Genomic DNA, 25570 nt, shown 5'->3' on the forward strand with positions numbered 1-25570 from the left:
TGTCTTAATTTTGGTGACTAAGCAGTTTTCCGTAAATATAAGCCTTTTTTTTAGCTTGGTGCATAAAAAGATAGGGAGGTAAAAAAGACACTCACAAGTTCTTGGCAGATAAATTTTTTATCTCCAAAAGTTGTAAGTACAAAACAGAGTGACAAAGATTTTCACATTTTGTGCTTTCTTTGGTCACCTTACAGTATTAGGGTGAATTACTCTTCGCTTATGATTTTGGTGTGGACCTCCCGGCTCTTCACCCGCAGCTTGTTGACCTGGGACTCTGCGATGTCCGCCCGCTCCTCGGCCTCCTCCAGCTCGTGCTGGATCTTGCGGAACTTGGCGAGGTTGACGTTGGATTGTTCCTCCTATAAATGTGAATGCGTTTGTGAGGAAAAAAGTGTAGAATTTCTAGATTCTAGATTCTCACAGGCTAGTGTCTCTGGTCGATTTTTTTTTTTTTTTTTTTTTTTTTTTTTTTTTTTTGCTATAGGGCACTTAGGCTCGCCAGAAAGAGACAAACAGAAAGCGAACAATCACATCCCAAGGGGGATGCCCATGCTGCAATCCCTTCTCCTCCATTCTCCTCTTGGGATCTTGGACACGCACACTCACACATGGCTGGCGAGAATTTAAGCCTCCAGGTCTGAGACTCGAACCACAGTTGACTACATGAGAATCCAGAGACATAGCCATTATGCTAACTGCTGATCCCTCTAATCGATCTTTTAAAAGGCCTAGAGAATCATTCTTCATTTTTTCCCCCTATTTGCTTCTGTTGTGCTTCTTGAACTCAGACAATAAGGAATGACTGGTGACATTTGTCTGTTTGTCTCTGAATTTTCCTCAACAGCTAAACATCTTAGAGCTATTATTAAATATGCCAGGTTTCCAGGCTTTTCTCAGAATCCTGAGAATGGAACCAGACTTTTTGAATATGCAGGTATGCAAATTTATTATATCAAACTACTAGCTTTGAATATTAATGATTGCCACTTGAGTATAAATTATTGCCATTAATAAAGTTTACAAATTAAATAAGTTGTTTGTTTCCTAAAATAGTCCAAGTAATTCTGATTTTGTTTGAATATATAGCAGAGAATTTGAGGCCAGTTCTAGTTTAGTTGCCAGTAATCATTCATTTTTAAAAGTCTCATTAGGAATTCTCCAAAATGTGGCATTCAAATTTAGAATATTTATAAACTCTAGAATTACTAAATAGCCTGGCTTGAAAAAAAGCCTGTTCTCTTCCTTTTATAGATGAAGACAATAGGAGCTAGAGAAGGGTTAAGCAATTTGTCCAAGGCGTGGGTGTGCAGGTATGTGTGTGTGTGCACATGTGTGTTTATCTGTTCTCTCCTCCTGTCTCACCTCCTCATCCCTTTCTTTTTCTCTTAGACGTCAGAGGTCAGTAGGGGGAAAATCATTAAAGAAAAAAGAATTCATTTGTGTAATGTAGGTATGTTCATCTAAATTTAGAACATTAATATTTGATTATTATTTCAGATGAATAACAGGATTGGAAAATAAGATAAGGTAGAATGCCAAGAATCTACCTTACAAAGTACAAATCTATAAAGGTTTGCACATAACTGAGATCTCCTGAGCTCTAGACTCCTCTATTCAATATTACTTGACATCTTCATTTGTATGTCACACTGAATATATCAAAATGGAATTCCTATTTTCTTCCTGCCCTGTAAATATTTCCTCCCCTAAGTTCTCCATTTTAGTACATTTTAGTAAGTTTTATACTATCCACTTGGTTACTTAAATCACAAACTTGATGAATTAATTGCCCTCGATTCCCTTTCTTTCACCTCCCAAATGCAACCTAATAGAATATTTTGTGGTTTCTACCTTCAAAGTATATCTTGAATCTCTCTACTTCTCTCTCTCCGCTCCACTGCTACCCTAATCCAAGCCACAGGACCACATGAACAGCTACATAACATGCCTCCCTGCACCCATCTGTTATCCAATAATCCCTTCATAGTAGCCAGAATACTCTTTTTAAAAAATATAAACCAGTTATAACTGACCCAGGCTATCCCCCTCCCCCATGGCTTCTCAGTACCTTCTTGTATTTGCAATAGAATCCAGATTTACTAACCATGGCCTGGAAGTCCCTGTAAGCTGCCTATTGCCTGGGTCTCCAGCCCCCTATGTGCTGATCTCACCCTTATTCTTTCTACTTCTTGAACCAGACTCTTATCCATTCAAAAGCTTTGTATTTGTTCTTCTACTTTCCTAGAACATCTCTTCCTGGCTTGCCAAGTGGTTGCTTTCATCTCATTCTCAGACTTTCATTCAATCATTTTCCTTTTATCCCTCCTCATTTCACTCATCATTTTTTTCATTCTTTTAACAAAATCAGCCCCGTCATGCCTGAGAACTGGAGGCTGCTCAATCAACCCAAGGGGCTCCGAACTCACCGCTTCCTCGGCTTGTCTCTTGTAAGCCTTCACCTTCGCTTGCAGTTTGTCCACCAGGTCTTGGAGCCTGAGAATATTTTTGCGGTCTTCCTCAGTCTGAAATAAGAGTTTAAAGAGTGAGTTCCTTGGAAGTAAAAATGCGATCACAATTTATTATACATATGGCTTTTTAATCCCTTGCAGACTGAGGTGAAAATATAGGGAGATCATTCTCCTTACCTGGTAAGTGAGTTCCTTCACTCTCCTCTCATGTTTGCGCAGGCCCTTGACAGCTTCAACATTGCGCTTCTGTTCATTTTCAACTTCTCCTTCAAGTTCACGAACCTGCAAGAAAATGAATTTCTACCTTTACCATATACTTCTTTTTCTCTGCTTTATAGGTAGTTTTTGATGCCCCAGTCTACTAATACCACCCTTTCCGCCCCCCCTAAGCTCTTGGACAGCAGGAAGTATCTCCATTTCAGTATGCAGCACATCACCTAGCAGTGCTAGGCAGTCAGAGTCTTGGTTTGGATTGGAAGAAGATGGGAATATATTATGATCAGGAGACCCACCCTGGCCTCCAGTTTCTGGATCTGTTTCTTCCCACCCTTCAGCGCCAGCTGCTCAGCCTCATCCAGACGGTGCTGCAGGTCCTTCACTGTCTGTTCCAGGTTCTTCTTCATCCGCTCCAGGTGGGCGCTGGTGTCCTGCTCCTTCTTCAGCTCCTCAGCCATCATGGCTGCCTGATGAGCAATAAAACAGAATTGGTTAAGAGAGCTGAGAGAGCTCATAAAGACTCAAGTTTGCCCACCACTGCATTGCCCTCTACTCACATCAGTGATGGCCTTCTTGGCCTTCTCTTCTGCATTGCGGGCTTCCTGCACAATGTCCTCCATCTCTCCCTGGATCTGGGAAATGTCTGTCTCCAGCTTCTTCTTGGTGTTGATCAGGCTGGTGTTCTGGTTAAAATAATAAATTTAGAAATATTAAGTACACTAGAGCAAAATTAGGATGCATGATGTTCTAATAAATGCCAACTAATAAATTAAAAGAACGAATTATTATCACTCCTTGGTCCATACATGATCTCATCTGACAATGTAAAAGATAGTCAACTCTGTATATGACAGTTAAGATACACAGATATAAGGTTAACCAAAACAATTACATATTTTAAACTGTATCCTCCATAAAACATTATGAATAAATTTTTAAATAGTGCTAAGATTAGAGAATTTCATTTTAATTCATTTGCATTTTTTAATATCCTATTTACCCACCTGTGTGTGGAGGAGCTGGACGCGCTCGCTGGCATCCAGGAGCTCCTGTTCTGCGATTTTCCTGCTCCTCTCCGTCTGCTCCAGGGTGGCCCGCAGCTCCTCGATCTCGGCCTGCAGCAGGTTGGCTCTGCGCTCCACCATGGCCAGCTGCTCCTTCAGGTCCTCCTGGCCCCGCAGAGCATCATCCAGGTGGAGCTGGGTGTCCTGTGGAGCAAACACTCATTGAGATGTCACTTTCTCAGGATGACAGTTCCGCCCGTCATCCCTGGACCATCTCCTAGAGTCATTTACCTTGAGGATGCCTTGGGTGTTCCTGTAGTTCCTCAGGGCTTCGGCGGCCATGCGGTTGGCATGGTTCAGCTGGATTTCCATCTCATTGAGGTCGCCCTCCATCTTCTTCTTGAGCCTGACCTGCTCCTGATCTCCGCGTCGAGTGTGCTCTGCATCGACTCCACAACTCTGATGTGGTTCCTCTTTAGCTGGTCAATTTCCTCGTCCTTCTCAGCAATTTTCCTATCGATTTCAGACTTGACCTGGTTCAGCTCAAGCTGGATGCGCAGGATCTTCCCCTCTTCATGTTCAAGAGATGCCTGAGTGAGAGCAAGAGAGGCATTAGCAGGAAAGTGTGTAATATTGTAGAAGTAGGAAGTAGTTCCTATCTTTATGCTGCCATAGTACATCTTTATTCCATTATTAGAGAAATTTCTACATGTGTTATTATTCACTTTATACACTTCTATCTCTCCAGCTAGACTGTGCTCCTGAGGGCATTCCCTTACCGTATTCATCTTTGTTTTCTGTGTCTAGTTCAATTCCTGACATATGATTATGTTAGTTGTATGCAAGGTCAATTCTCTATCCACTTGCTTGGTACACAGAGTAAAATTTTTTTTTTTTTATTTTTCTTGATTTACCAATCCTTGCATTCAGTAGCATTCCTCTTGTAATTATTATTATTATTATTTTTGCTAGATGTTGTATGCACTCACCAGAGAGACAGAGATAGAGAGAAAAGAGAAAGCACCCTTTATGGGACATGGTCACACCACAATTCCTTATTCTCCATCTCTCTTCTTTTCAGGATTTTGGGCACACATGTACATGTGTTCAGTGTGTTCCTTAAGCTGCCAGGTCTGGGACTCAAATCATGGGGTCAGCCATGGAGTGTCTGGCAGCCTTAACCACCAGACCACTGAGCCAACCCTGCCTCTTCTAATTATACGATTGTACAATAAAAGGTCTACCTCTGCCTCCTCTAAAGCAGCCTGAAGTTCAGACTTTTCTTGCTCAACTTGCTTCTTTATTTTTTCCAGTTCATGGATTCGTTTCCCTCCTTCTGCAATCTGTTCCGTGAGATCAGAAATCTCCTCTGTTGGTGAACAAAATAGAAATTTGTTAAGAGAGGAAAAACATTTTTCAAATCTTTTGTTAAAGAAAAGGTAAAATCTACTCACGTTGCAAATTCTTATTTTCCCGCTTCAAGGTTTCGAGTTGGTCTAAGGATTCCTCATAAGCATTCTTAATCTTGAACAGTTCTGTGCTGAGGGAGCGGGACTCCTTCTGAGAAGCTTCAAGTTCAGCATGAGTTTCTTCATACTTCTGTTTCCATTCTGCCAGGATCTAAAGGGTAAAAATGGTCAAGAAATTTAGTGGGGAAAGTTGGATGAGATGAAAGCCAGCTATTCTGGCAACTCCCCAGCAAAGTTGAGGTGATGCAACTCTGAAAAACAAGTATGAATGAGAAGACTAGAAACCACAAGAGCTCCCCTCCCACCAACACACACTGACCAGTGGAGCAGGAGCTACTGGGAACAGCCTTCCTGGTTTGAATAAGGCACCCTGACAGTAGCTGGCTCCCATTGATCATATGAGGAGTGTCAAGGCAGAAACTAGACAGAATACCTTATCGAAGTTCCTCTGCTTTTTGTCCAGGGCCGCACAGGCAGCGTTCGTCCTCTCCACATCAATCATGAGGTCCTCCACCTCATTCTGCAGCCTCTGCTTGGTCTTCTCAAGGGAAGCACATTTGGCGTTCACAGCTTCCACGTGCTCCTCAGCATCCTGTAGACGCTGGGCCAGCTTCTTCCTGGAAAGTGAATTATGTGCAATAGTAGTGAACGACCATTAACAGAATCAGGCATTTCAAAATGTGTCTGAGTGAGCGACTTCCACAGCGAGACTTCAGTACTTTGCTTATTAAGATTGTTTTATGGGTCCCGTTCTGTGTTAACTCATTTCCACTCCCTACCACCAAACACTGAAAAGAACTGAATTTTAGTATTGCCATACTTCATAGTCAGATTTTTAAGCCTGAATCAACATTTTACACCATAAGGTAGCTGGTTATTTCTTCTTTGTGAAATGTTACTATCGACCTTAGATCACTATCGTTTGTCTATATCTCCACTTAATTTTAATTCTCAGAGAGTAGAATCTATACATTAGTAACCTTCATATTCTTGTAGGCTGTCTTACATAATAGGAACTCAACTGTTGGATAGATAGAATTTAAATGAAATAAGTTGATTTTGTCTGGTTGTGTTTCTCATTTTTGATCAGCTTTTCATTAATCTGTTAAGAAAAATAAGCTTTCCCAAATCAATAAAAATTGCAAGCTCCTCTTAGACTCTCTTGCAGGGCATCCACCAAAACATGAATTCCAGCAATATGATTATACATTATTCTCAGAATAAATGACTTTAACTTTCCTAATACTATTGTCTTAAACTTTCCTTAGAATAAGTAGGTTCTTCTCTGCCCCTATTCTTATTACAATTCAGTCTTAAACTTTTGAATTGAATTGAATTGAATATTTAGTCGCTTATAAAACAATATGTTTTTTTCTTATTACAGAATTTTCTGTGTACTTTTTGGTCTTTGATAACATGTTTCTATTTTCTGCTACAAATAGTCACAGCTTTACATTTCAGAAGGAAGAACTGTGTTTTAGAGACTGATTATTTTTCTCTTGCCATCGCTCTGCACCAATTTTCCCATTAGTGGCCAAGAGGAAAGAGAGGCATGGAAAGGTATATATGTGTTTTGAGAGCAGGGCCCTTATTTACTGATATAGTACTTAGAGCAGATGCATTCTGATTGAAAAGGGGAGATATTTTCATTTTAACTGTCTAGAACATACTTGGCCTCCTCCAGCTCCTCCGTGCGCTGGATGGCATCCGTCTCGTATTTGGTCCTCCACTGGGCCACCTCGCTGTTGGCCTTGGACATCGCCCTCTGCAGCTCAGCCTTGGCTTCCTGTTCCTCCTCGTACTGTTCCCGCAGCAGGTCACAGTCCTGGCGGGGGGGCGGGGCATGGAAAGGTATATATGTGTTTTGAGAGCAGGGCCCTTATTTACTGATATAGTACTTAGAGCAGATGCATTCTGATTGAAAAGGGGAGATATTTTCATTTTAACTGTCTAGAACATACTTGGCCTCCTCCAGCTCCTCCGTGCGCTGGATGGCATCCGTCTCGTATTTGGTCCTCCACTGGGCCACCTCACTGTTGGCCTTGGACAGCGCCCTCTGCAGCTCAGCCTTGCCCTCCTGCTCCTCCTCGTGCTGTGCCCGCAGCAGGTCACAGTCATGGCGGGAGGACTGCAGGGCGTGGGCCAGGGCACTCTTGGCCTGAGAACATAGAGATTTGTGACTTAATTTTATATCTTTAAAATGCTATTTAGTTCCTATGCTCCTGTAGGTCACCAGAAAAAAAATCTGAAAAAGTAAGCAGAAAACAACCACAAAGACAATGACCACAACAATAGCAACAGCGAGAAATCGGGCTCACCTTTACTTCCTCTTCAAGCTGCCTTTTCAGTTCCTCAATCTGTTGTGTGAATGCCTGTTTGCCCCTTGAGAGCTGAGAAACTAATGAGTCTTTTTCATCTAGCTGGCGTGAAAATTCACCTATAAAGACCAAGATTCAGACAATACAACCTTACTTTGGAAACTGAAGATCTAAAATAAAAACTAGCAGCAGTGAAAAGGAGCCAGGGCTAGATACAATGGAGAGAGTGGATTACAGCCAACTACCAGCACCCACTTTAACCCTGTTGAGCAAGTCTATGTTCACGAGAAGTATGGAAATCATTGAGGCATGTTACATGCTTCTTAGGAACAACACAGAAAGATTTGGGGATATTTTTTATATTATTTCATCACAGTAGGAGTTGATTAAGAAACATGAAAAAAATGTAAATCAAAACAACAAAACTTCCAATGCTTTAATCTAAGGCAGTGGTGGTGTACTAGTTTAGTTTCCATTAAAAATTGGTTAGGAAAAAATAATGTATTCTGTGGAAAATAGGGGACTTTGAGTAATTGCCTCTGTAAATGGAAGTGATGTTCAAAAGAAAATCCTGGAAGCAATTTTATATTAAGATATGCTCAAGTGTCCTACTCTCAGAACAGGTTGGTTTCTAGATAACTAACCAGTTCTCAAATGAAGTGGCATTTAAATTTGTCTTCAATTCTTTAAGCACTCACAATTCAGAAAATACACTAGATTATGCTAGAAAAGGGAGAAAACCTTTTAGCATCATTTTAAAAATAGTTGCCTGGAAACTTTGTCTCTTTGACATTGAATAAGAATCTCAAGTTTAATTTCTTTTTCTTTTTGACCCTCAAACTCTTATTTGTTTCATGAAGTGTTCTGGCCACCTTTGTAACAATAATAGAAACCTTATTTTGAGCCTTAGTATGGAAAAAACGATATTTAAATGAAAATGACAAAATAGCCATTCTCTAATACTTTTACCTGCCTAATGCTTTAGTAGCCCAAATGAGTCCTGAAACAGTTTTCATCTTGTTATCTCTTATGTGGGGAGGTAGAACTTCGATAGAATGTTGGACAAGCCAATAAGAGGAGGAGTATCTGCAGCGACCTTACAGTCTGGCTCATCAAACATCTGCGGACCTCACTTGAATGCTCGGTGGCTGGGTGGTCCTGAGTGTTTTCCTACTCAACTGTGTTAGTTACCAGCAATTGGCAAGACTTCAGGAAAAAGACTGGAGTAAGAATTCTTAGATGAGTCACCTAATCCCTACCGTAATCTATGTCCTTTTAAAAATGAGGATAGCATTACAGAGACTAATGAAGAAAAAAAAGTAACAAACAGCTCGTGAAAGCATTTCAAAAGGTGAAAAGAGATATGGTGAGAATATGCTTCATGTCATAACTTTTTTGATTACTGCCAAATCCAGTGGAAAATGTTAAAAAATAGACCTGGATTTATTTATTTATCTGTCTAATCTGTATATCTGTCTCTATCTATCTAGTTATCTACCTACATACCTGAATGTATCTCTCTATCCCTTTATATATGTGTACCTGTCTGTCTGTCTGTCTGTCTGTCTGTCTATCTAGGAAGGCGGCCTCATGCCAGTGGTCCATAATATGTTTATATTAGTAGGTCCTTCCCTGCCCCTCCACCCCCCACCAGTGAGATATAGTGTGTGATTTCAAGTAAGTCAATGTAGTTTGTCAGCAAATTGAACATCCAGGGTAAATCCGTCCTTCATGGTGAACACTGGCAAATGGCCCACCTGATTCGGTCTGCAGGCGTGCTCTCTGGGCCGTCAGGTCATTGATCAGCCGCTGCTGCTCTTCTTCCTTGGTCTTAAGCTCACTCACCTGATCTTCTAGGGTGCGGCACATCTTTTCAAGATTTCCCTGCATTCAAAAAGTGGTAGAAGTCATCTCAAGCAAGTATTTGGTCCAAAGAAAGTTTCAATAATCCAAACGCTCCATAGGAGCTGCGGTTCTCGTTTGTTTTGAGAATAAGCTATCTCTACAAACAAACTAACAAAAACAACAAAGGTCTTCGACTGTGATGGAAAGAGTAAGAAGCAATGTGGTGTGAGCATACTGCTACCAAACTGCATTGTGAATTTAACATCTTTGTTAATTTGTCTAATTCGAGATATGAGAGGGATGATGCCTGATTCAGCTCATGAGATGTGTCTGAGAAGCAAATTATATTTGTGCTTAAAGGAAACCCAAAAAGCCCAATAACTAAAGTGAAATGTTTGGAAACTCTCAAAAATGTATAGTTAAATTGCATTTTTTATTCAAAGGAGTTTACGTTTTCATGCTTCCTTGGATATGGAGAGTCTCAAAGAGTGAACATATCTGAGCTGCCCCTCTCCCCGAGGTGCCCTGCCTTGTACTGCCCGAGTCTTTCCCTGTTACTAATGACTCCTGAAAGGCTCACTCCTACCTACTCTACAAAAGCCTCTTTAAGACTTAAATCAAGATTGTACCTTCGATTTGGAGACAGCTTCCATATTGCTAGCAAGGTCATCAATCTCCATCTTCATCTCGCTCTTCTCCTTCTCCAGCTTCTGCTTGACCCTCTGCAGGTTGTCAATCTGCTCCCCGAGCTCAGCCACGCTATCTGCGTGCTTCTTCCTCAGGGTGGCTGCCGTGGCTTCATGCTGCAGGGTGGCCTCCTCTAGGTCCCTGCGCATTTTCTGGAACTCAGCCTCCCGCTTCTTGTTCATCTCAATCTGGGCGGAAGTGGCGCCACCGGCCTCTTCCAGCCGCTCACTGATCTCCTCCAGTTCCCGGGAGAGGTCAGAGCGCTGCTTCTCTGCTTTGGCTCTGGAGGCCCGCTCTGCCTCGATTTCCTCCTCCAGCTCCTCAATACGGGCCTGAGAGTGATATGTCAACATTAATGTGAATTCATGGCAATTGTGTCCCCATGATGCCCAGAAAAGGTGGAGGTGTCCTTACCTGTAACTCTTTGATCTTCTTCTGCAACTGCATCCCAAGGGCCTGTTCATCTTCAATCTTGCTTTGCAAATTACTCATTTCAAACTCTTTCCTATTAGAAAAACACTTTATGTCAGTAACAGAAATATTAATAGTAAGTCCCCATGAAATTTTGGTCCTTACTGCTTACTTTTTAAGCTTTTCATCAAGTTGCTGTTTGTCATTTTCTACATCCATTGTGGATTCTTGGGCCAATTTCAGGTCTCCCTCCAGTTTCCTTTTTGCTCTTTCTAGGTCCATCCTAATTTTCTTCTCTTGTTCCAAAGAGCCTTCAAGCTAAAAGTTAATTCATGAATTTAGTTCCTAGATTGACACTAGCTTTTGCCCCAGGTTGAACTTTTAAACATAAATTCATATCTAATCAGTAGACTATTTAAATTTTTCTATGAATTAAGTAGATTTATCCCATGGATTCCATTTTTGTTGGTACTGACCTAAACCAAGGATTCACTACTAAAAGGTAAAACACGACTCATTATCACATTATTATAATAAACTGCTAGTAAGACCTCATGCCTTCCATCTCTCTCCAATGGAATCCATTGTGATCAACACTTCAACACATGGGATGGGTACCAGGGTAGTATTTTCAAACTGTAATCTCTATCGATGCCTTCCTTACTCAGACATTCATAATGGGTTCCCTATTCAATATCAGATCAAAGCCAAATTTATCTTCCACATTCCCTTATTCAGAGTCCTCTTTGTTTTTGTGAGAGCAAACCCTACTGCTCATACTGCTTTTTTGCTGTTGCTATGCTCCCTGCCTAAAAGCCTTCTCTGTCCTCTATCCTGCCAAAACCTAGTAAAAGATCTCTCTCTCTCTCGATGCATAGCTTTTCTTGGTGAACATACTAACCCTCCTTTCCCTTATTCTCTTTCCCCATATTGTCTGTTACTCACAGATACATTTCTTTAGTGATCTTTCACATTTCTTGTATGTAAATCTCAGTCCTTGTAGCAAGAGTGATGTTTTCTTCTACTTATTATAAGAGACACTTAATAGTAACCCTCTACATAATAAGAAGACAGACTTGTGCTTACTTAGTTACAAAATAAAAAGTTAATTTATATGGTGTTAGACTTACGTCATCCACTTGCTGTTCTAGCTTGATCTTGGCTTTGGTCAGCGTGTTGACTTTGTCCTCTTCTGCCTGCAGGTCATCCAGGGTCTGCTGGTGGGCCTCTTGGAGGGCCTTCTTCTCCTTGGTCAGCTTTGCGATGGTTTCATCCAGGCCGGCCATCTCTTCTGTGAGGTTTTTCACCTACGAAGGTCAAGAGAGGTTATTTCTCCCATAAAGCAACTCAGTTGGGTGGCAGAACTTACACACAGTGTTGTAGAATGTGAGTCACACCTTGTTCTCTGTGGCGTGCTTCTCCTTTTCAACCTTGGCCAGTGTCAGCTCCAGGTCATCGATGTCCTTCTTGAGTTCTGAGCATTCATCCTCCAGTTTCCTCTTCTTGGCGGTCAGCTCAGCATTGATCTCCTCCTCGTCCTCCGCTCTCTCAGTCACCTCTTTGATTTTGGCCTCCAGCTGGATTTTGGTTTTGATCAGCTGGTCGCACCTTTCTTCTGCATCAGCCAAGCTGTCTGCTTCCTGAGAAGAGATAGTATATGCTTTTAGATTTTAGTTCTCTGGACATTTCCATATTTTATTATTATTTTGAAACCAAACAAGTAAATTATGTTTTAAAGTCTCAGGTTCATTTTTATTAGAGGGCAACCATTAGTGTTTCTGTTGTTGATTTTGTGGCAGCAACTGATAATATTTTGGTTAGAAAAAAAAAAAAAGGTTAGACCATAACCTACCATCCAATATTTCTCTCAAATCAATATTTCTCTTATGCTTTACATAAAAACTGACATTATCCATAGAAAACATTGCCTGTATCCTTGCCATGATCCTCTTTTTTCAGGTAATAGAAAGTTTCTAAAAAATAAAGTTAAATAAAAACTTGCTAGGGTATAGGCATTCAGAATATTGGTCTAAAGTTAATGCATTTTTATCACAAAGCCTCCTGCCTCTTCACTGACAATATTCTTTTTTATCTTATTTGCATTTTTATTATGAATACTATTGGGGAGCAAAGATTATCTTATTTTCAGTTCATATTCTATTAGGAGAAGGGATGAGGAAAGGAAAATTTTTTATTTTCCATTTTTGACAGCAAGGAATCCTACCACAGTGATTTTTAGTAATGCTGTATATTAAATTGCGTAGAGCAGTCTCTCAGACAACTCTTAGAGTTGTGAGTTAGTAAAGATGGATAACCATTCCCTAAATGAGGTAGAATCTAGACATTTTCTTAGTGACCACTAAACTGAAATTTTAGAGTCAGAGTGCAAGAAATGGGTTCTGATACTCACAGACTGAACCTGGAGTTGCAACTCATTTTTCTCTTGCATCAGAGCAACCATTTTTTCTTCTAGCTCTTTTCTTTTGGCTTCAGCCTTTGCCAGACTTTCTTTGGTTTTTTCGAACTCTTCCTTCATGTTGGCCATCTCCTTCTCTGTCTCTGCACTCTTCAGGAGGGGCTTGATCTTGAAATACAGCTTCATCCAGGGCCAGTGCTTCACATTCATGAAGGCTCGGACATTGTACTGGATGCAGAAGATGGACTCTCTGTGATAGGAACAGAAATGTTCAAAGTAAAATTATTACAGGCAGAAGAATGAAAAGGCCTGGGCTGATGGGGCTGAGTATCCTTATTCATACCTTCTCTCCACCATCTTCTGGTACTCCACTCTTGCCAAGAACCCTCTGCACCTGGCCTGGGTTCGGGTAATTATCTGGGCCAGCTTGTCATCTCTCATCTCCTCCAGGAGCCCCAGAAGACCAGCTTTGAAAAAGACCTGCACATAGATAAGGTGCACATCAGAAACTATACATCAGTTCAAAGGAATAAGAATAGAATCAGGTAGGATTTAGAGATACTACCTTGGTGTGACCAAATTTATATTGGGTGTGGTCAACATCGATGGACCCAAGGAGCTTCTCGGAAGCCTTCTTGCTGTCAATGAATTGTCCTTCAGGGATAGCACTTGCATTTAATACCTTGTATCTGTTTGGGCCAAATAAATAAATGACATAGTTGTGGTCACCCATAAGGAATCTGGGTATTCTAACATAAACAAGAAATCACATGTACTGTTTTATCTATTTCTTGTATATTCAATGGACTTTAGACTTGGCATATGTCTACACATAGTCTGTTAAGTTTGTTTCTTGTCTATTCAATTTGAATAGAAGGAATAAAGGAATCTTTCACTGAAAAATTAAAATAACTAGAAACTCTTACGGTCATTCATAGTGAGAATGTCTGACCTCTGTTTGAAGTCTGCATAAAGGATCCTGCTGGGGAATCCTTTCCTACAGATGCGGATGCCCTCCAGCACACCGTTACACCGCAGCTGGTGCAGGACGAGTTCATGCTCCATGGCCCCTGAGAGAAAGAATGCATATGCTATAATTCCTGGTCTAAAGTAAACACAGTGGAGCTCTTCTGAATAACAGAAATGTCTTACCAGGAGTTTTTGTTTCATTGGGGATGATGCATCGTACAAAATGAGGGTGAGTGCTCCTCAAGTTGGTCATCAGCTTATTCAGATTCTCCTGTGGAACCATATGAAGTACTGGTTTAGAAAGTTCACTCATTTTGTCCATTTATATACACAGACATAGTTATCATGATCTGTGACATAGTTCAATTATCATGAATAGTATCCAGTTTTGAACTTTCAAGAAGTTATCTCTGGAGTATCTACCTTCCCAACATGTCTTTCTATTTTGTGCATTCTAAGCATTTTTCCATTAGCTATTGAAGTGATTGTTAATGGCTGACGAATTCCCTGGTATATGTTGAAAATTTAGTATGACACTAAACATATGGAAATACTCTACTCATAATCTTTCACCTCCATATGTGGTCTGAGTTTACTACTAATTCAACATGTTCCTCTAAATCTCTCATTTCTTTCTTTACCTGTCTTTCAGTTCTATCTGCCTCTCTATCAGTGCTTATCCCTTGTTGAAGATACAGAGCTCTCTCTACTTGCTGGTTTCATAGAAAATGGCCTTTCACTACCTTATTCTGGGAATTGGCAGAAAACTGACAAACATGCTACCAGGTGTGAATTTTTCTGTCCTATGGAAATCGTGTTTTTTCAGAACAATTAGAGCTACAGTTATTGGAAATAGGATTAGATTGCCAAAAGCAAAGCAAATTTTGTGTAAAGAGCTTTTTTTTTTTTATCACATCTGGTTTCTTATTTCCTCCTTTTGACTCACTGTCCATTTCCCACTACTGTCCTTATATTTTCAACTTTCAAATCTACTCATTTCAGTTCCATACCAACATATTAAGGACCTAAGAACTTGGAGGCTCCCAAAAGGTTCAAGTAGATCTCATACTTAATCCTGCCCCAGCAGAGTATTTTAAGTTTCAAGTGACCTCATTCCTGGGCATCAAAATTGCATTTTGCCTTCTGATACTGACTTATGAATTTACTCCCATCTCTCCTGGCTCCTGTGGTTTGTTTTATTGAAATCTCTCTTCCAAACTATCCCGAAGGTCCTGAAAGCTCAGTTCTACCAGTGTTGGTTGACCTATCTCCTTGAGTCACATCTAGTTTTTGAATCCTTGTAAGCTTACTTTCCTTTGCCCACAACATAAAGTAAAAATATGTCATCTTAAATCTAATCAGATAAAAATGAAATCTGTACCCTGAAGAGAGCAGACACGGTCTGGAAAGAAGAACCCTTCTTCTTACCACCCTTCTTTCCACCGCCGCCAGACTCTGAGGGGGGGAAAGAAAGTACAAGAAATCTTAAGACTGGCCTTCTCTGTTTATGTTTTATACATTGCATTAAAGATTAATTCTATTGACCTGCTTCTGCAGCTGCTGCTGCCCCAGAGAAAAGATAAGCCAGAGTCTTCATTGCAGACTTCTGGTACAGCCCGACCACGGTCTCATTCAGGGGGTCCTTGTTCTTGTCCAGCCAGCCAGCAATGTTGTAGTCCACGGTGCCGGCATAGTGCACCAGCGAGAAGTGGGCCTCAACCTTGCCTTTGGCAGGCTTGGGCTTCTGGAAGTTGTTGGACTTGCCAAGATGCTGTTCATACAGCTTGTTCTTGAAGGAGGTGTCTGTTGCCTTGGGGAACATGCACTCCTCTTCCAGGATGGAGAAGATGCCCATGGGCTGGAATGGTGAAAGAGATAAATGCTATTTGAACTCTCTCTGCTAATAGGAGTACTAGGTAACACTAATGATCCCATGGAGCAAATTCACCTATTAGTTCTACAAAGCTAATGAAAATACATTTCTTTGGTCAGAAGTTACTAATTTAACATTTATTAATGCTTCTCCGAAAGCCAGGCACTGTGTCAAGCTCTGGGATGTGACAGAATAGGGGCTGTGCTCTGGTGGCATTTGTGCCTTTACTCTCAAGGCCTTAGAGAATATTTCTCCAAGTGTGGCTTGCAAATTAGCCACATCAGAATCACTTGTTAAAAATTCAGATTTCAAGGCTTCAGTCCACACTTAGCCAAAAGCATTTCTAGGGCTGAGATTAAGGAAATCTGTAATTATATTAACATTCTTCATTAGTTTGGGGCACAAATAGAATTTGAAAGGCTTTGATTTAAAGTGTTGTAAATTCGTACTTCAAGTACTACTAATAATACATCTTAGGATAACAATGAAATATTAAATAAAAAATATTCTAGTAAGTGCTATTTTTATTAGGAAGGATGGCTTTAAATGCAAAGCTTGGTGTTGCAAGGTGCAGGTGAAGTGTAGAGTTTTGGACTCCCTGGGAAGTACTCAGTCTCCTTTTACTGGAATACCTACCATGAGAGGGTGACTAAAGAAGGAATTTTTCTGCTTTTGTTTACCAGTAGAAATCTTTTACCATAGCATATACCAAGGCTTTATGGTTTTCTTTTGAATATGTGTAGCAGTGTAATCTGTGGTCTGAAGTAAGGAAGCGAACCTTCTCGATGAGCTCGATGCAGGCAGCCAGGTCCATCCCGAAGTCGATGAACTCCCACTCGATGCCTTCCTTCTTGTACTCCTCCTGCTCCAGCACGAACATGTGGTGGTTGAAAAACTGTTGCAGTTTCTCGTTGGTGAAGTTGATGCACAGCTGCTCCAGGCTGTTGAACTAAAGGAGCAGAAAATACAGATTAACATTCATGTTCCAGCTTCCCCTTTGGAAGGGGCTTTTCTCTGCTGGGTAGCCTAACTGCCCTCTTGGGATGTGTGGTTTTGTCTTGATTGTAGCAAGCCCCTTCCTCCTATTTTTGTTGTTGTTATTGTTTGTTTTTGCTACCGTCGGCCACAACAGTTTCGGTGCTGTCACTACACTGGTTAAAATTATCTCACACACCCAGAAACGGACTGAGTGATGCTTTCTTAGGCAATTAAAAAATTGTTTGGTGTTTACGATATCTATATAGTTGATCAGAGTTTCTGAATGATTTAGCTTTTCAATTATGTTGTATAACTAGCTAAGTTTGCTAGATCTGAGCCACAGTATGTGTGTTGTTTATTAATAATAGGAATAAAAATTCAACAGCTAACAGTCGTTGAACATTTACTACATGAGCGACACTGCTTTGTCTGAATTCTTGCATTTAATACTCATGAGTAACTTTTCAAAGTGGTATGATATTCCCTATTTCTGGGCAAGGAGGCACTGGCAGAAAGTTAAATAACCTGTGCAAGGCCATATGAATAAAGGGTCATGGTGGGTAGCCCAACAGTTTGACCCCTGAGCCAGTTTTTGTAACAGCCCCCTGAACTTGAGTAGTTTCTCCTAACTGCATTGAGTGGAAATGCCATTATTAACCAGGACACCAAGGTATGAACATAATTGAGGATGCCCTCGTCTAAGACAAATACAGATGTCAGTGTGGTTCTACAACATGGGTGGACCTGGCAAACGCTATGCTAAGTGAAGGAAGTCAGTCTGCAAACATATGAAATGTCCAGAATAGGCACATCCAGGGACAGAAGGCAGGTTGGTGGTTTCCAGGGCCTGGGGTGAGGGGGGGATAGATTGCTTAATAGGTGTGGATTAACTGCTTAATAGATATGGAATTTCCTGTTGGAATGATGAAATGTTCTGGAATTGATTATCATGGCAATCAAAGTAGCACATGTCTATGAATATACTAAAGACATTGAACTATATGCTTTAAATAGATGAATTATATGGTATAACTTAATAAAATGGATCTTTTTTTAAACTCAAAGAAGTTGCAGGTTTACACCATCTTTTTTTTTTTTAATTTAAAAGTCTGTGGATTGTTCTGCTTGTTCCTTTTTGGTAACAGCTTAATTTTCTTTTCCCATGATAGCTTGGGAATTTCTAGAAGTGCTCTTGTCCCCAGAACTCAGAAAATTGCATCCAGTTTCTATCATTTCATGCATAGCAAAAGATTTAAATGTGTGACATTTGGAAGATACATATCTGGAATATTGCAGGTATCTGGAATATTCCATTATCTGGAATAATACAGACACATTTGAATTTATTACAATGCCATTTCCATCCTCTATACCTGGGTATTGCAGTTTGCCCTAATATTTAAAACACACTTCATTTCCCTTGTTTAGGCAGATAGGAATCTTAACGTGCTTCCTCGAGTTTATCATTGCCTCCCCCGCCACTATCTTTGATGCCGCTGTTGCCTGCTACCAACTTTATCATTTCCTGAGTGCTGACATGTGCTTAGGGACGGTGCTAAGGGCTCTTAATTCAGAAATTTTGTAACTGGCAGAAAGATCTCAGAAGCTAGTGTGTTATCTAGAGTGCTAAATGTTTTACCTACAGGTACCAGTTGAATCTGCCCCATTATAGCCAGGTACCATCCCCATTATCACACATCTAGGAGCTGACACATCAGGAGTGTGAATCCTAGTCGGTCTCATTCTGAAGTCCATGCCCTTTCATGGTTTTTTGGACCTCTTTCATGTGTCAGATAAGTTTGTAGTGCAGTTATTTCTTATAGACCCTTTCCATGCATGACTGCAGTCGTCCTGCAGTAAGATTTATAAACTCTTCTGTTACAAAGTTTCTGCTGACTCACGTCAAAGATCTCAAAGCCAGCGATGTCCAGGACCCCGATGAAGTACTGCCTGGGCTGCTTGGTGTCCAGCTGCTGGTTGATGCGGGTGACCATCCACAGGAACATCTTCTCGTAGACGGCTTTGGCCAGAGCACCCACTGCATTGTACACCTTCACAGACAGAGTAATGTTTGTTGGTGTATTAAAGACACGCCAGGAAGGTGTGTGATTCCCTGAGGCCATGCACTTACCTGCTGCACCGTCTGGCCTTTGGTGACATACTCATTGCCGACCTTAACTCTGGGGTAGCAGAGGGCTTTGAGCAGGTCAGCAGAGTTCAGACTTTGGAGATAGGCTGCCTTGTCAGCAACTGCAGAAACACAATTTAGGGACCCAACATGACCTACTCTGGGCCTCACAACCCATAAAGGCAGAGTAAATTGCTTTGTAGAAAGTGGGGGTAAATTTGTGTATGTCCATCTGAAGCTCAGTGGTAAAAGGGACATGAGTCTGGAATGGGACTTTTTTTTGGCCTGTGTTTTCTCATTAAATGCAGATGGAGGTTTATTTGGTACCTTCAGTGCCATCTGGCTCAGCTTGCTCCTCACGCTGCTTCTGCTTGAATTTCATGTTCCCATAATGCATCACGGCCCCCGTGAGCTTATAGATGGACACCCTTTCATCAGAAGTGAAGCCCAGAATGTCAATGGCACTCTGCCAGGAGAGATGAGAAGGCAGACATTAGGGCAGAAGACTCTTACTTATTTAGAATTTACACCGTATCTGAAAACAACCACACCTACAGTGGGCTATAATTATCATTCCCGCACATAATGGATTTTTAAAAAATCAACGTGTGACTTACGTCTGTGGCCATCAGCTCTTCTTGGTCATCAATGCTGGGCACTGTGATCTCCCCCTGACTGACGAAGGCATAGTCGTACGGGTTGGTGGTGATCAGGAGCATTTCTGGGAACACAGAATCCAGAGTATGTGCTTTACATTAGAAGATGTTAAAATAATGACTAACTCTTAGCCTGTGAGTTTAAGTTCTTCCTTACCAATTAGATCTGGCTTCTTATTAGACATGATCTGATAAAAAATATGGTAGCTTCTTTCTGCCTTTAGTTGGAAAGTAACTCTAGACTTCTCCAGAAGATCTGTAGTGGATAGTAGACACAGGATTGGGGGAAAAAAATCAGAAAGTACCGGAAGTAATTATGGAACTTGTTGCCATTAGTGGAATCTTATTGGCCCCATGAGATTTCAGCTGAGCATTCTCATGAGGCTCCACATATTCTGTTTCTACTAACACCATTGTAGTTCCTTTTAGTTTCCCCAGAGAAAGAAGGCCAAACATGTTTTACCCAACACAAATTTACTTCTCATTACATAAGATCCTTGACATTTGATATATAAGGAGTCTGAGATTCTTCCCTCCCTCCAGGGTCTCCTGTCATTCTATAATAGAGGAGCCACAAAGAACAACAGTTTTCAAGGCTCATACTAGGGGAAAAAATGATACATCCTCAACCCAGAGGCAACTCATTTACGTCTACTGTTAGTTTTTGTTCTTTTTCTTTTTTTTTTTTTAAAGAGAGATGTGAAATTACTCCGAGGCTAGTATACTTCAGACAGACAAGCCCCAGAGTCCCTGGCAGTTTCTACAGGATCATTAGCTCATGCCTGGAATGGGCGAAGCACACTGTGGTTATGGATTAGACTGGCACTGGCCACGGGCATGTTTGGCAGCGGGCTGGTGTTTCACAGGCTCCATGCTCAGCAGGAGCTGCATAGTGTTCCTCCAGACCATCATTTGTCATTCTTGGATTCTGTTTTGGAGGTCCTGTTACTCACATGTTTCAATGTCAGCAGAAGCCAGTTTCCCTGTGGTACCAAAGTGGATCCTGATGAATTTACCCTAGCAAATAAAAAAGATGACGTTTTACACAAAACTTGAAGTGCATACAATAGATGAAACCGAAATAATTCAGACATGCCTTCTCTGGCATTGAAAGACAAAGAATACCCTTCTGTGACTAAGAGACTTACAAAGCGAGAGGAGTTGTCGTTCCTCACGGTCTTGGCATTGCCAAAGGCCTCCAGAAGAGGGTTGGCGCTGATGATTTGATCTTCAAGGGTCCCCTGCAAAGGCAAGAGCAGCCCTCACATCTGAGGCTCAGACTTCTGAAAGCCACGGCAGAGCCTTGATTTGGACTCTGGGTTTGGCTATCAGACGTACCTGCATTTTGCCAGAGGAAGCTTCCTCCTTCTTCTTCTCCCCAGTAACTGCAATTGTTGCAAAGTACTGGATGACACGCTTCGTGTTCACAGTCTTCCCTGCCCCGGATTCTCCGCTGTCAAAGACCAAATGTGAGAAATTAAGCACTGTTATACATGAAATTACTTCTGCCATCAACATTTCCTACTCATGGATCTGTCCTTGTATCTCTCTAAGTGTTTCTTCTAGATCTTTCTCTTCAGCCTACATATAGCTCATATTATTTCCATTGTTTTGCATTGACAAGAAGTACACAGGTTCACTAATTATTAACTTAATAAATATTTCTTGAGTGCTTAAAATATGCCAGGCTCTTTCCTAAGTGTCGAAGGCTGGGCTTGAGTGGCCCACAAAGCAACTCTTCCGTAACTATGTAGTAAATGGAATAATGAGTAAGAAATTCTCCATAATGTCCATGTGTTCTTCAGCATCCTCAAATTAGAGACATGGCTTAAGTTAGGACTTTTAAAGGAACAGACACTCCCTAGGAGGGCCTCAGAAATGAACCCTTGGTAATAGTCCTAAACTGCTCTACCCTCTGAAGGCTGTGCACTGCTCCCTGTCCTGTTCTGGTTCCTGGTCAAGCTAAGAGAGGATGATTTACATTTCTTTACCCCAAGAAGGTTCTGTAGAACTTTCAAGACTGGACTAGCAATGAGATAATTGGAATATTGTTATATTATGTTTCTTCTGACTTAATCTAAACCCTACAATAAAGCTAAAACAATGTATAGCTCATAGTTGATCCTGACATTGTTTTAGTGTGGGGTATTAACTAATTTCTTCTTTTGCTTTGTCATTTTCCCAGTGAGAATCAAATACCCTTAAGTCTCAGAATAATAATACATACGTGATTAAGATAGACTGATTCTCCCGATCTAGAAGAAAAACAGTGAGTGATCAGCATATCTATTAATTACATACACAGAATTTTCTATAGGAAAACACTTAAAACATATGTGTCTAAAGGTCATATTTTTAATAGAGCTTTTCGGTATATTATTGTGAAGTTATACTTGGTATTATTCTTAAGCTTTTTAAACTGAGGAAGAGAAACATAAAATCCTGTCATATCTTAAAGTCTTTAGTTACCACAGGAAGTGTGTCCAGTTGGCAGAATATTCCCTGGTTGTTAACTGTAGATTTCAGTGTCTGCTGGCTGCTAATTAATGCATAGAACTGAAAAATGCATAATATGCCAAGGGTTTGGACTGTGGCTTAATAGGTTAAGTAGTTTAATCAAACTAAAGTTGAGATTTAGTTTCTAAATGGATCAAATGGTCTCACTAAGAAAAAAAAAAATTCTAGTTTTATGGCTCCAGACTACAACCCTATTAAGCCTTCCCCAAAGTGTGCTATTTGGTTAAAGAAAGATCAGGTAAGAGTTGGTGTCTCAATCAAAGCAAAATTCTTTCAAAAGGGAAAAGAACCATTCCTGTGCATGTGCATTTAGCCCAGAGCATTGCCTTCATTCAAGGAGAGGACACTATCTCTAAGATATACTCTGATGACTTTAAAGAAACAGAAATACTTCTGAAAGTATCTAATTTATAATCAACAAGAAACTGGGGCATTGAAAGGATTGAATATGTATTTTTCATTTTTATTCAATATAGGATTTGGTTGTTACTCAATCTTACTCTTACTAGTTAAATATGTAATGTAAAGCATATGTTTCAAAACCAATTAAACTTACAGGATGTAGAATAGCATGGTCTGACAAAGTCATGGAGTTTTTGAAACAGAGGAACTGAGTTTTAGTCCCAGTTTTGACAGTATACATCTCTGTGCTTTTGTCACTAATTTTGTGCAACCAGTGGGTTGGATCAGATTACCTATTGATATTTTAAAGTCCATTTATTTTCTTCTTGAGAGAGAAAGAGAGGTCTCACATAGGTTTTCATTCTTCATACCTTAATCCTCCCTGAAGCCCTGCAGGCAGCCAAGACCATGGGCATGCCCAGTGTGTTCAGGTTTGTTTTCTGGACACAAACCCAGCGCCTTCCTATGCAGCATCCAGCATCGGAAAGCAGTGCCCCTACTGCCTGCATCACCTTTATTTCTACAGGCCTTTTTATCTCTCACATTTCGGGATTATGGGTGGTAAAATAATTCATATGAAAACCGCTTGAGCCGCTCACCAGTCAGCATGAACTGATAGGCATTGTCAGAGATGGAGAAGATGTGGGGCGGGGCCTCCTGTCGCTTTTTGCCTCTGTAGGCCGTCACCACCTCTGCATTATACACCGGCAGCCACTTATAGGGGTTGACAGTGACACAGAACAGGCCTGAGTAGGTCTGTAATAACAAAAAAAGGGGGGATATAATTATTCAATGGGGACCTTAATACGTGGCATTTTTCCAAAGCTGTGAACTTCCCGCCTGAGTGGAGGGCCGTGAGAAAGCACTCACGTAGATCATCCAGGCTGCGTAGCGCTCTTTGAGGTTGTACAGCACAGCAGGCTCGTGGAGGTGGGTCATCATGGCCATGTCCTCGATCTTGTCATACTTGGGGGGGTTCATGGGATAGACTTGGTCATCTTTCACAGTTACGGTCTGTCCAGACAAGAAAGACCACGTCAGAAAATCAATGTCAACCACCCTACTCCAAATCAGGCATGTGTGACCAGCTCCAGATGTTTAACTCACAGCTCCAGCTTCAGTCTTGGCTGTCACCTTCCCCCCTTCCCTGCTCTGCACCGTTGCTTTCACAAAGGACTCCTTAGCATCCACCACGAAGACAGATGTCTTGGCATCAAAGGGCCTATTCTGGGCCTCAATGCGCTCCTTTTCAGACTTTCGGAGGAAAGGAGCAGCCTCCCCGAAAATGGCCATCTCAGAGTCAGAACTCATGGCTGCGGGTTAGCGATGGCAGCCTCGCTCAGGACCCTGTCTGGCAGAGGAAGAAAAGAGAATGCAGACATCCAGAAATGAGAACATTAGATTCATATTTTAAAAAGTTTTTTTTTCTTTTCTTTCTCTCCCCCCCACCCCCCAAATCACTGACCAGTTGGATGCTTAGCATTGCTTTGGGTATGACTACCTCCCTGGTGTGGTTGTAGATGATATGTCAGTCTCCTTGTTCTGCACCGGTGTTGACAGATAATTCATCATTGCATTTGGAGAGACTGTTGTTTCTGGCTCCCCTACCGTGAGCCACTCTTAGCTGTTTTTTCTCTGCTCATCTGTTATGTATGTTGATCTTTAGAAGCGGCCTACCACTCACTGACTTATACAGAATGCAGAGCAAAGATGACAGCAGGATGTTCTGCAGGTCTTACACGGCTAGTTTTCATCTCCCCTGCTGGATTATAAGCATCTTGCAGGCAGGGAGCATCCTTTACACAGCCAAACAGATGCTGGATACAGCTATGGGGTCAAGGCTTTGTGAATTAAAGCAATAGGGTTGTGTTGCTAAAATGATGGGAACTATCGTATTTTGCATGTGATGAAAATCTTTTCATTATAGACTTGGGAATGACAGAGACTATCTAATGTAAAGAAAGGCGGAAATGCAAGGAGATTTGTTTTGTAGTGTTTTGTTAAAAAACGATTCTATTACACATGAATTTCTCTTGTATCTGTATCATCATTTTGACAATTGGCTTCTTTGTTGGTCTTTAGCATTTCTCAATGACTTATTATAAAACATGATCGCTGGTGTTTTCTTAGTCCGTTACTAATATTCTCAGAAATTTCACAAATTTCTTTTCAAGATCCATTTCTTGCCATTTTACCTAATCCTATCAAAGATCTTTATATATAATCTATTTTATAATAATAGAGATATAATTTCCAGCAAAGCTCAGTGGGTAAACTTTCACATTTTTCCATTCAAATTGTAGCGACTCAGATAGCACAATTAAACTGCTTTGTCTTGCTGAAAGTGCTCATAATCACTTTTTTGTAAAATATATATGTATTAATTTCGTTTTTCATAGACTGTGAAACAAGATGCAGTTTAGGCAACTTTTCTATGATAAGGATTCAGGCCATTTTATTTATCATTTAGACATTACCTCCAAGTTTTTTTATATTATGTATTGCTGAGTAAAAGCTGTTGTGTAGAAAATTTATATTTTCTCTATAAATGAATCCTAATGACCCGAACTGTTGCATGTGAATGCATGCTGTAATGCATTCATTTAAAAGTCAAATTATAATGCTGGCAATAGAAAAGAACTGTGTATAGTTCTCTCAAAGACTCTGAGAAAGCATCTCCATATATTGCAGAGGATATGAGTTAACCAGAACCAGTTTCTACAGTCCCCCTCACAGTTTGCAAGAGAAGCATTAAACAACCATGAAATTGAAATGCTTTCATTTATTTTAACCCCTCCAGCCACTCCCCACACCACTGCAGCAGATCCATGGCATTTCTGTGATGCATGAGAAAAAAATCAGGATCTTACCTTAGAAGTGCAACCTTGAAGTGGGTCAGAACTAAAAGAAAAGGAAAACAAATTTCTTTGGATTACATTCTAACAATTCCCAATGATAGCACAATTCTTAACTGACAACCAGGAAGTGACTGGGAAGACTGCGACATCTAATTAAAATTGCTACGGAGTAAGCTGGTGCTTCACTGGCTGGGCTGCCAGGGACAGTGGGAGCCAGGGATGTGTGGCATGTGTGCGGGCAGCCAGACATCCCTTCGCGTCCTCCAAACAGAGCCCTGTCCTCACACACACTTACCTTGAAGCTTGATGAGGAAAGACAAGTCATACTCATTCCAAGGGTACTTTTATAGGCTCA

The 25570-nt window shown here is 40.9% G+C and overlaps 1 protein-coding gene across 1 annotated transcript; it reads right to left on the minus strand.

Annotated features, from left to right (window-relative positions):
• Nucleotides 1-206: 206 nt before the first annotated feature.
• On the minus strand, nt 207-23668 carry MYH1 (myosin heavy chain 1). The gene is given in 39 exon segments (XM_006156418.1): nt 207-359; nt 2427-2522; nt 2646-2750; nt 2981-3151; nt 3242-3367; nt 3689-3892; nt 3980-4098; nt 4101-4278; nt 4933-5057; nt 5143-5308; nt 5591-5774; nt 7119-7315; nt 7476-7594; nt 9233-9359; nt 9950-10339; nt 10422-10512; nt 10591-10736; nt 11549-11725; nt 11816-12058; nt 12829-13084; nt 13178-13314; nt 13400-13523; nt 13787-13904; nt 13987-14074; nt 15185-15258; nt 15349-15661; nt 16455-16625; nt 18556-18705; nt 18786-18904; nt 19110-19248; nt 19400-19503; nt 19596-19694; nt 20392-20455; nt 20587-20679; nt 20777-20891; nt 21666-21693; nt 22957-23113; nt 23228-23371; nt 23465-23668. Coding segments are annotated over 39 exon segments (5814 nt in total).
• Nucleotides 23669-25570: the final 1902 nt, after the last annotated feature.

The sequence above is a fragment of the Tupaia chinensis genome, unplaced genomic scaffold (genome assembly GCF_000334495.1).
Source record: "Tupaia chinensis unplaced genomic scaffold, TupChi_1.0 Scaffold000493_1, whole genome shotgun sequence".
In the NCBI taxonomy this organism is placed as follows: Eukaryota; Metazoa; Chordata; class Mammalia; order Scandentia; family Tupaiidae; genus Tupaia; species Tupaia belangeri.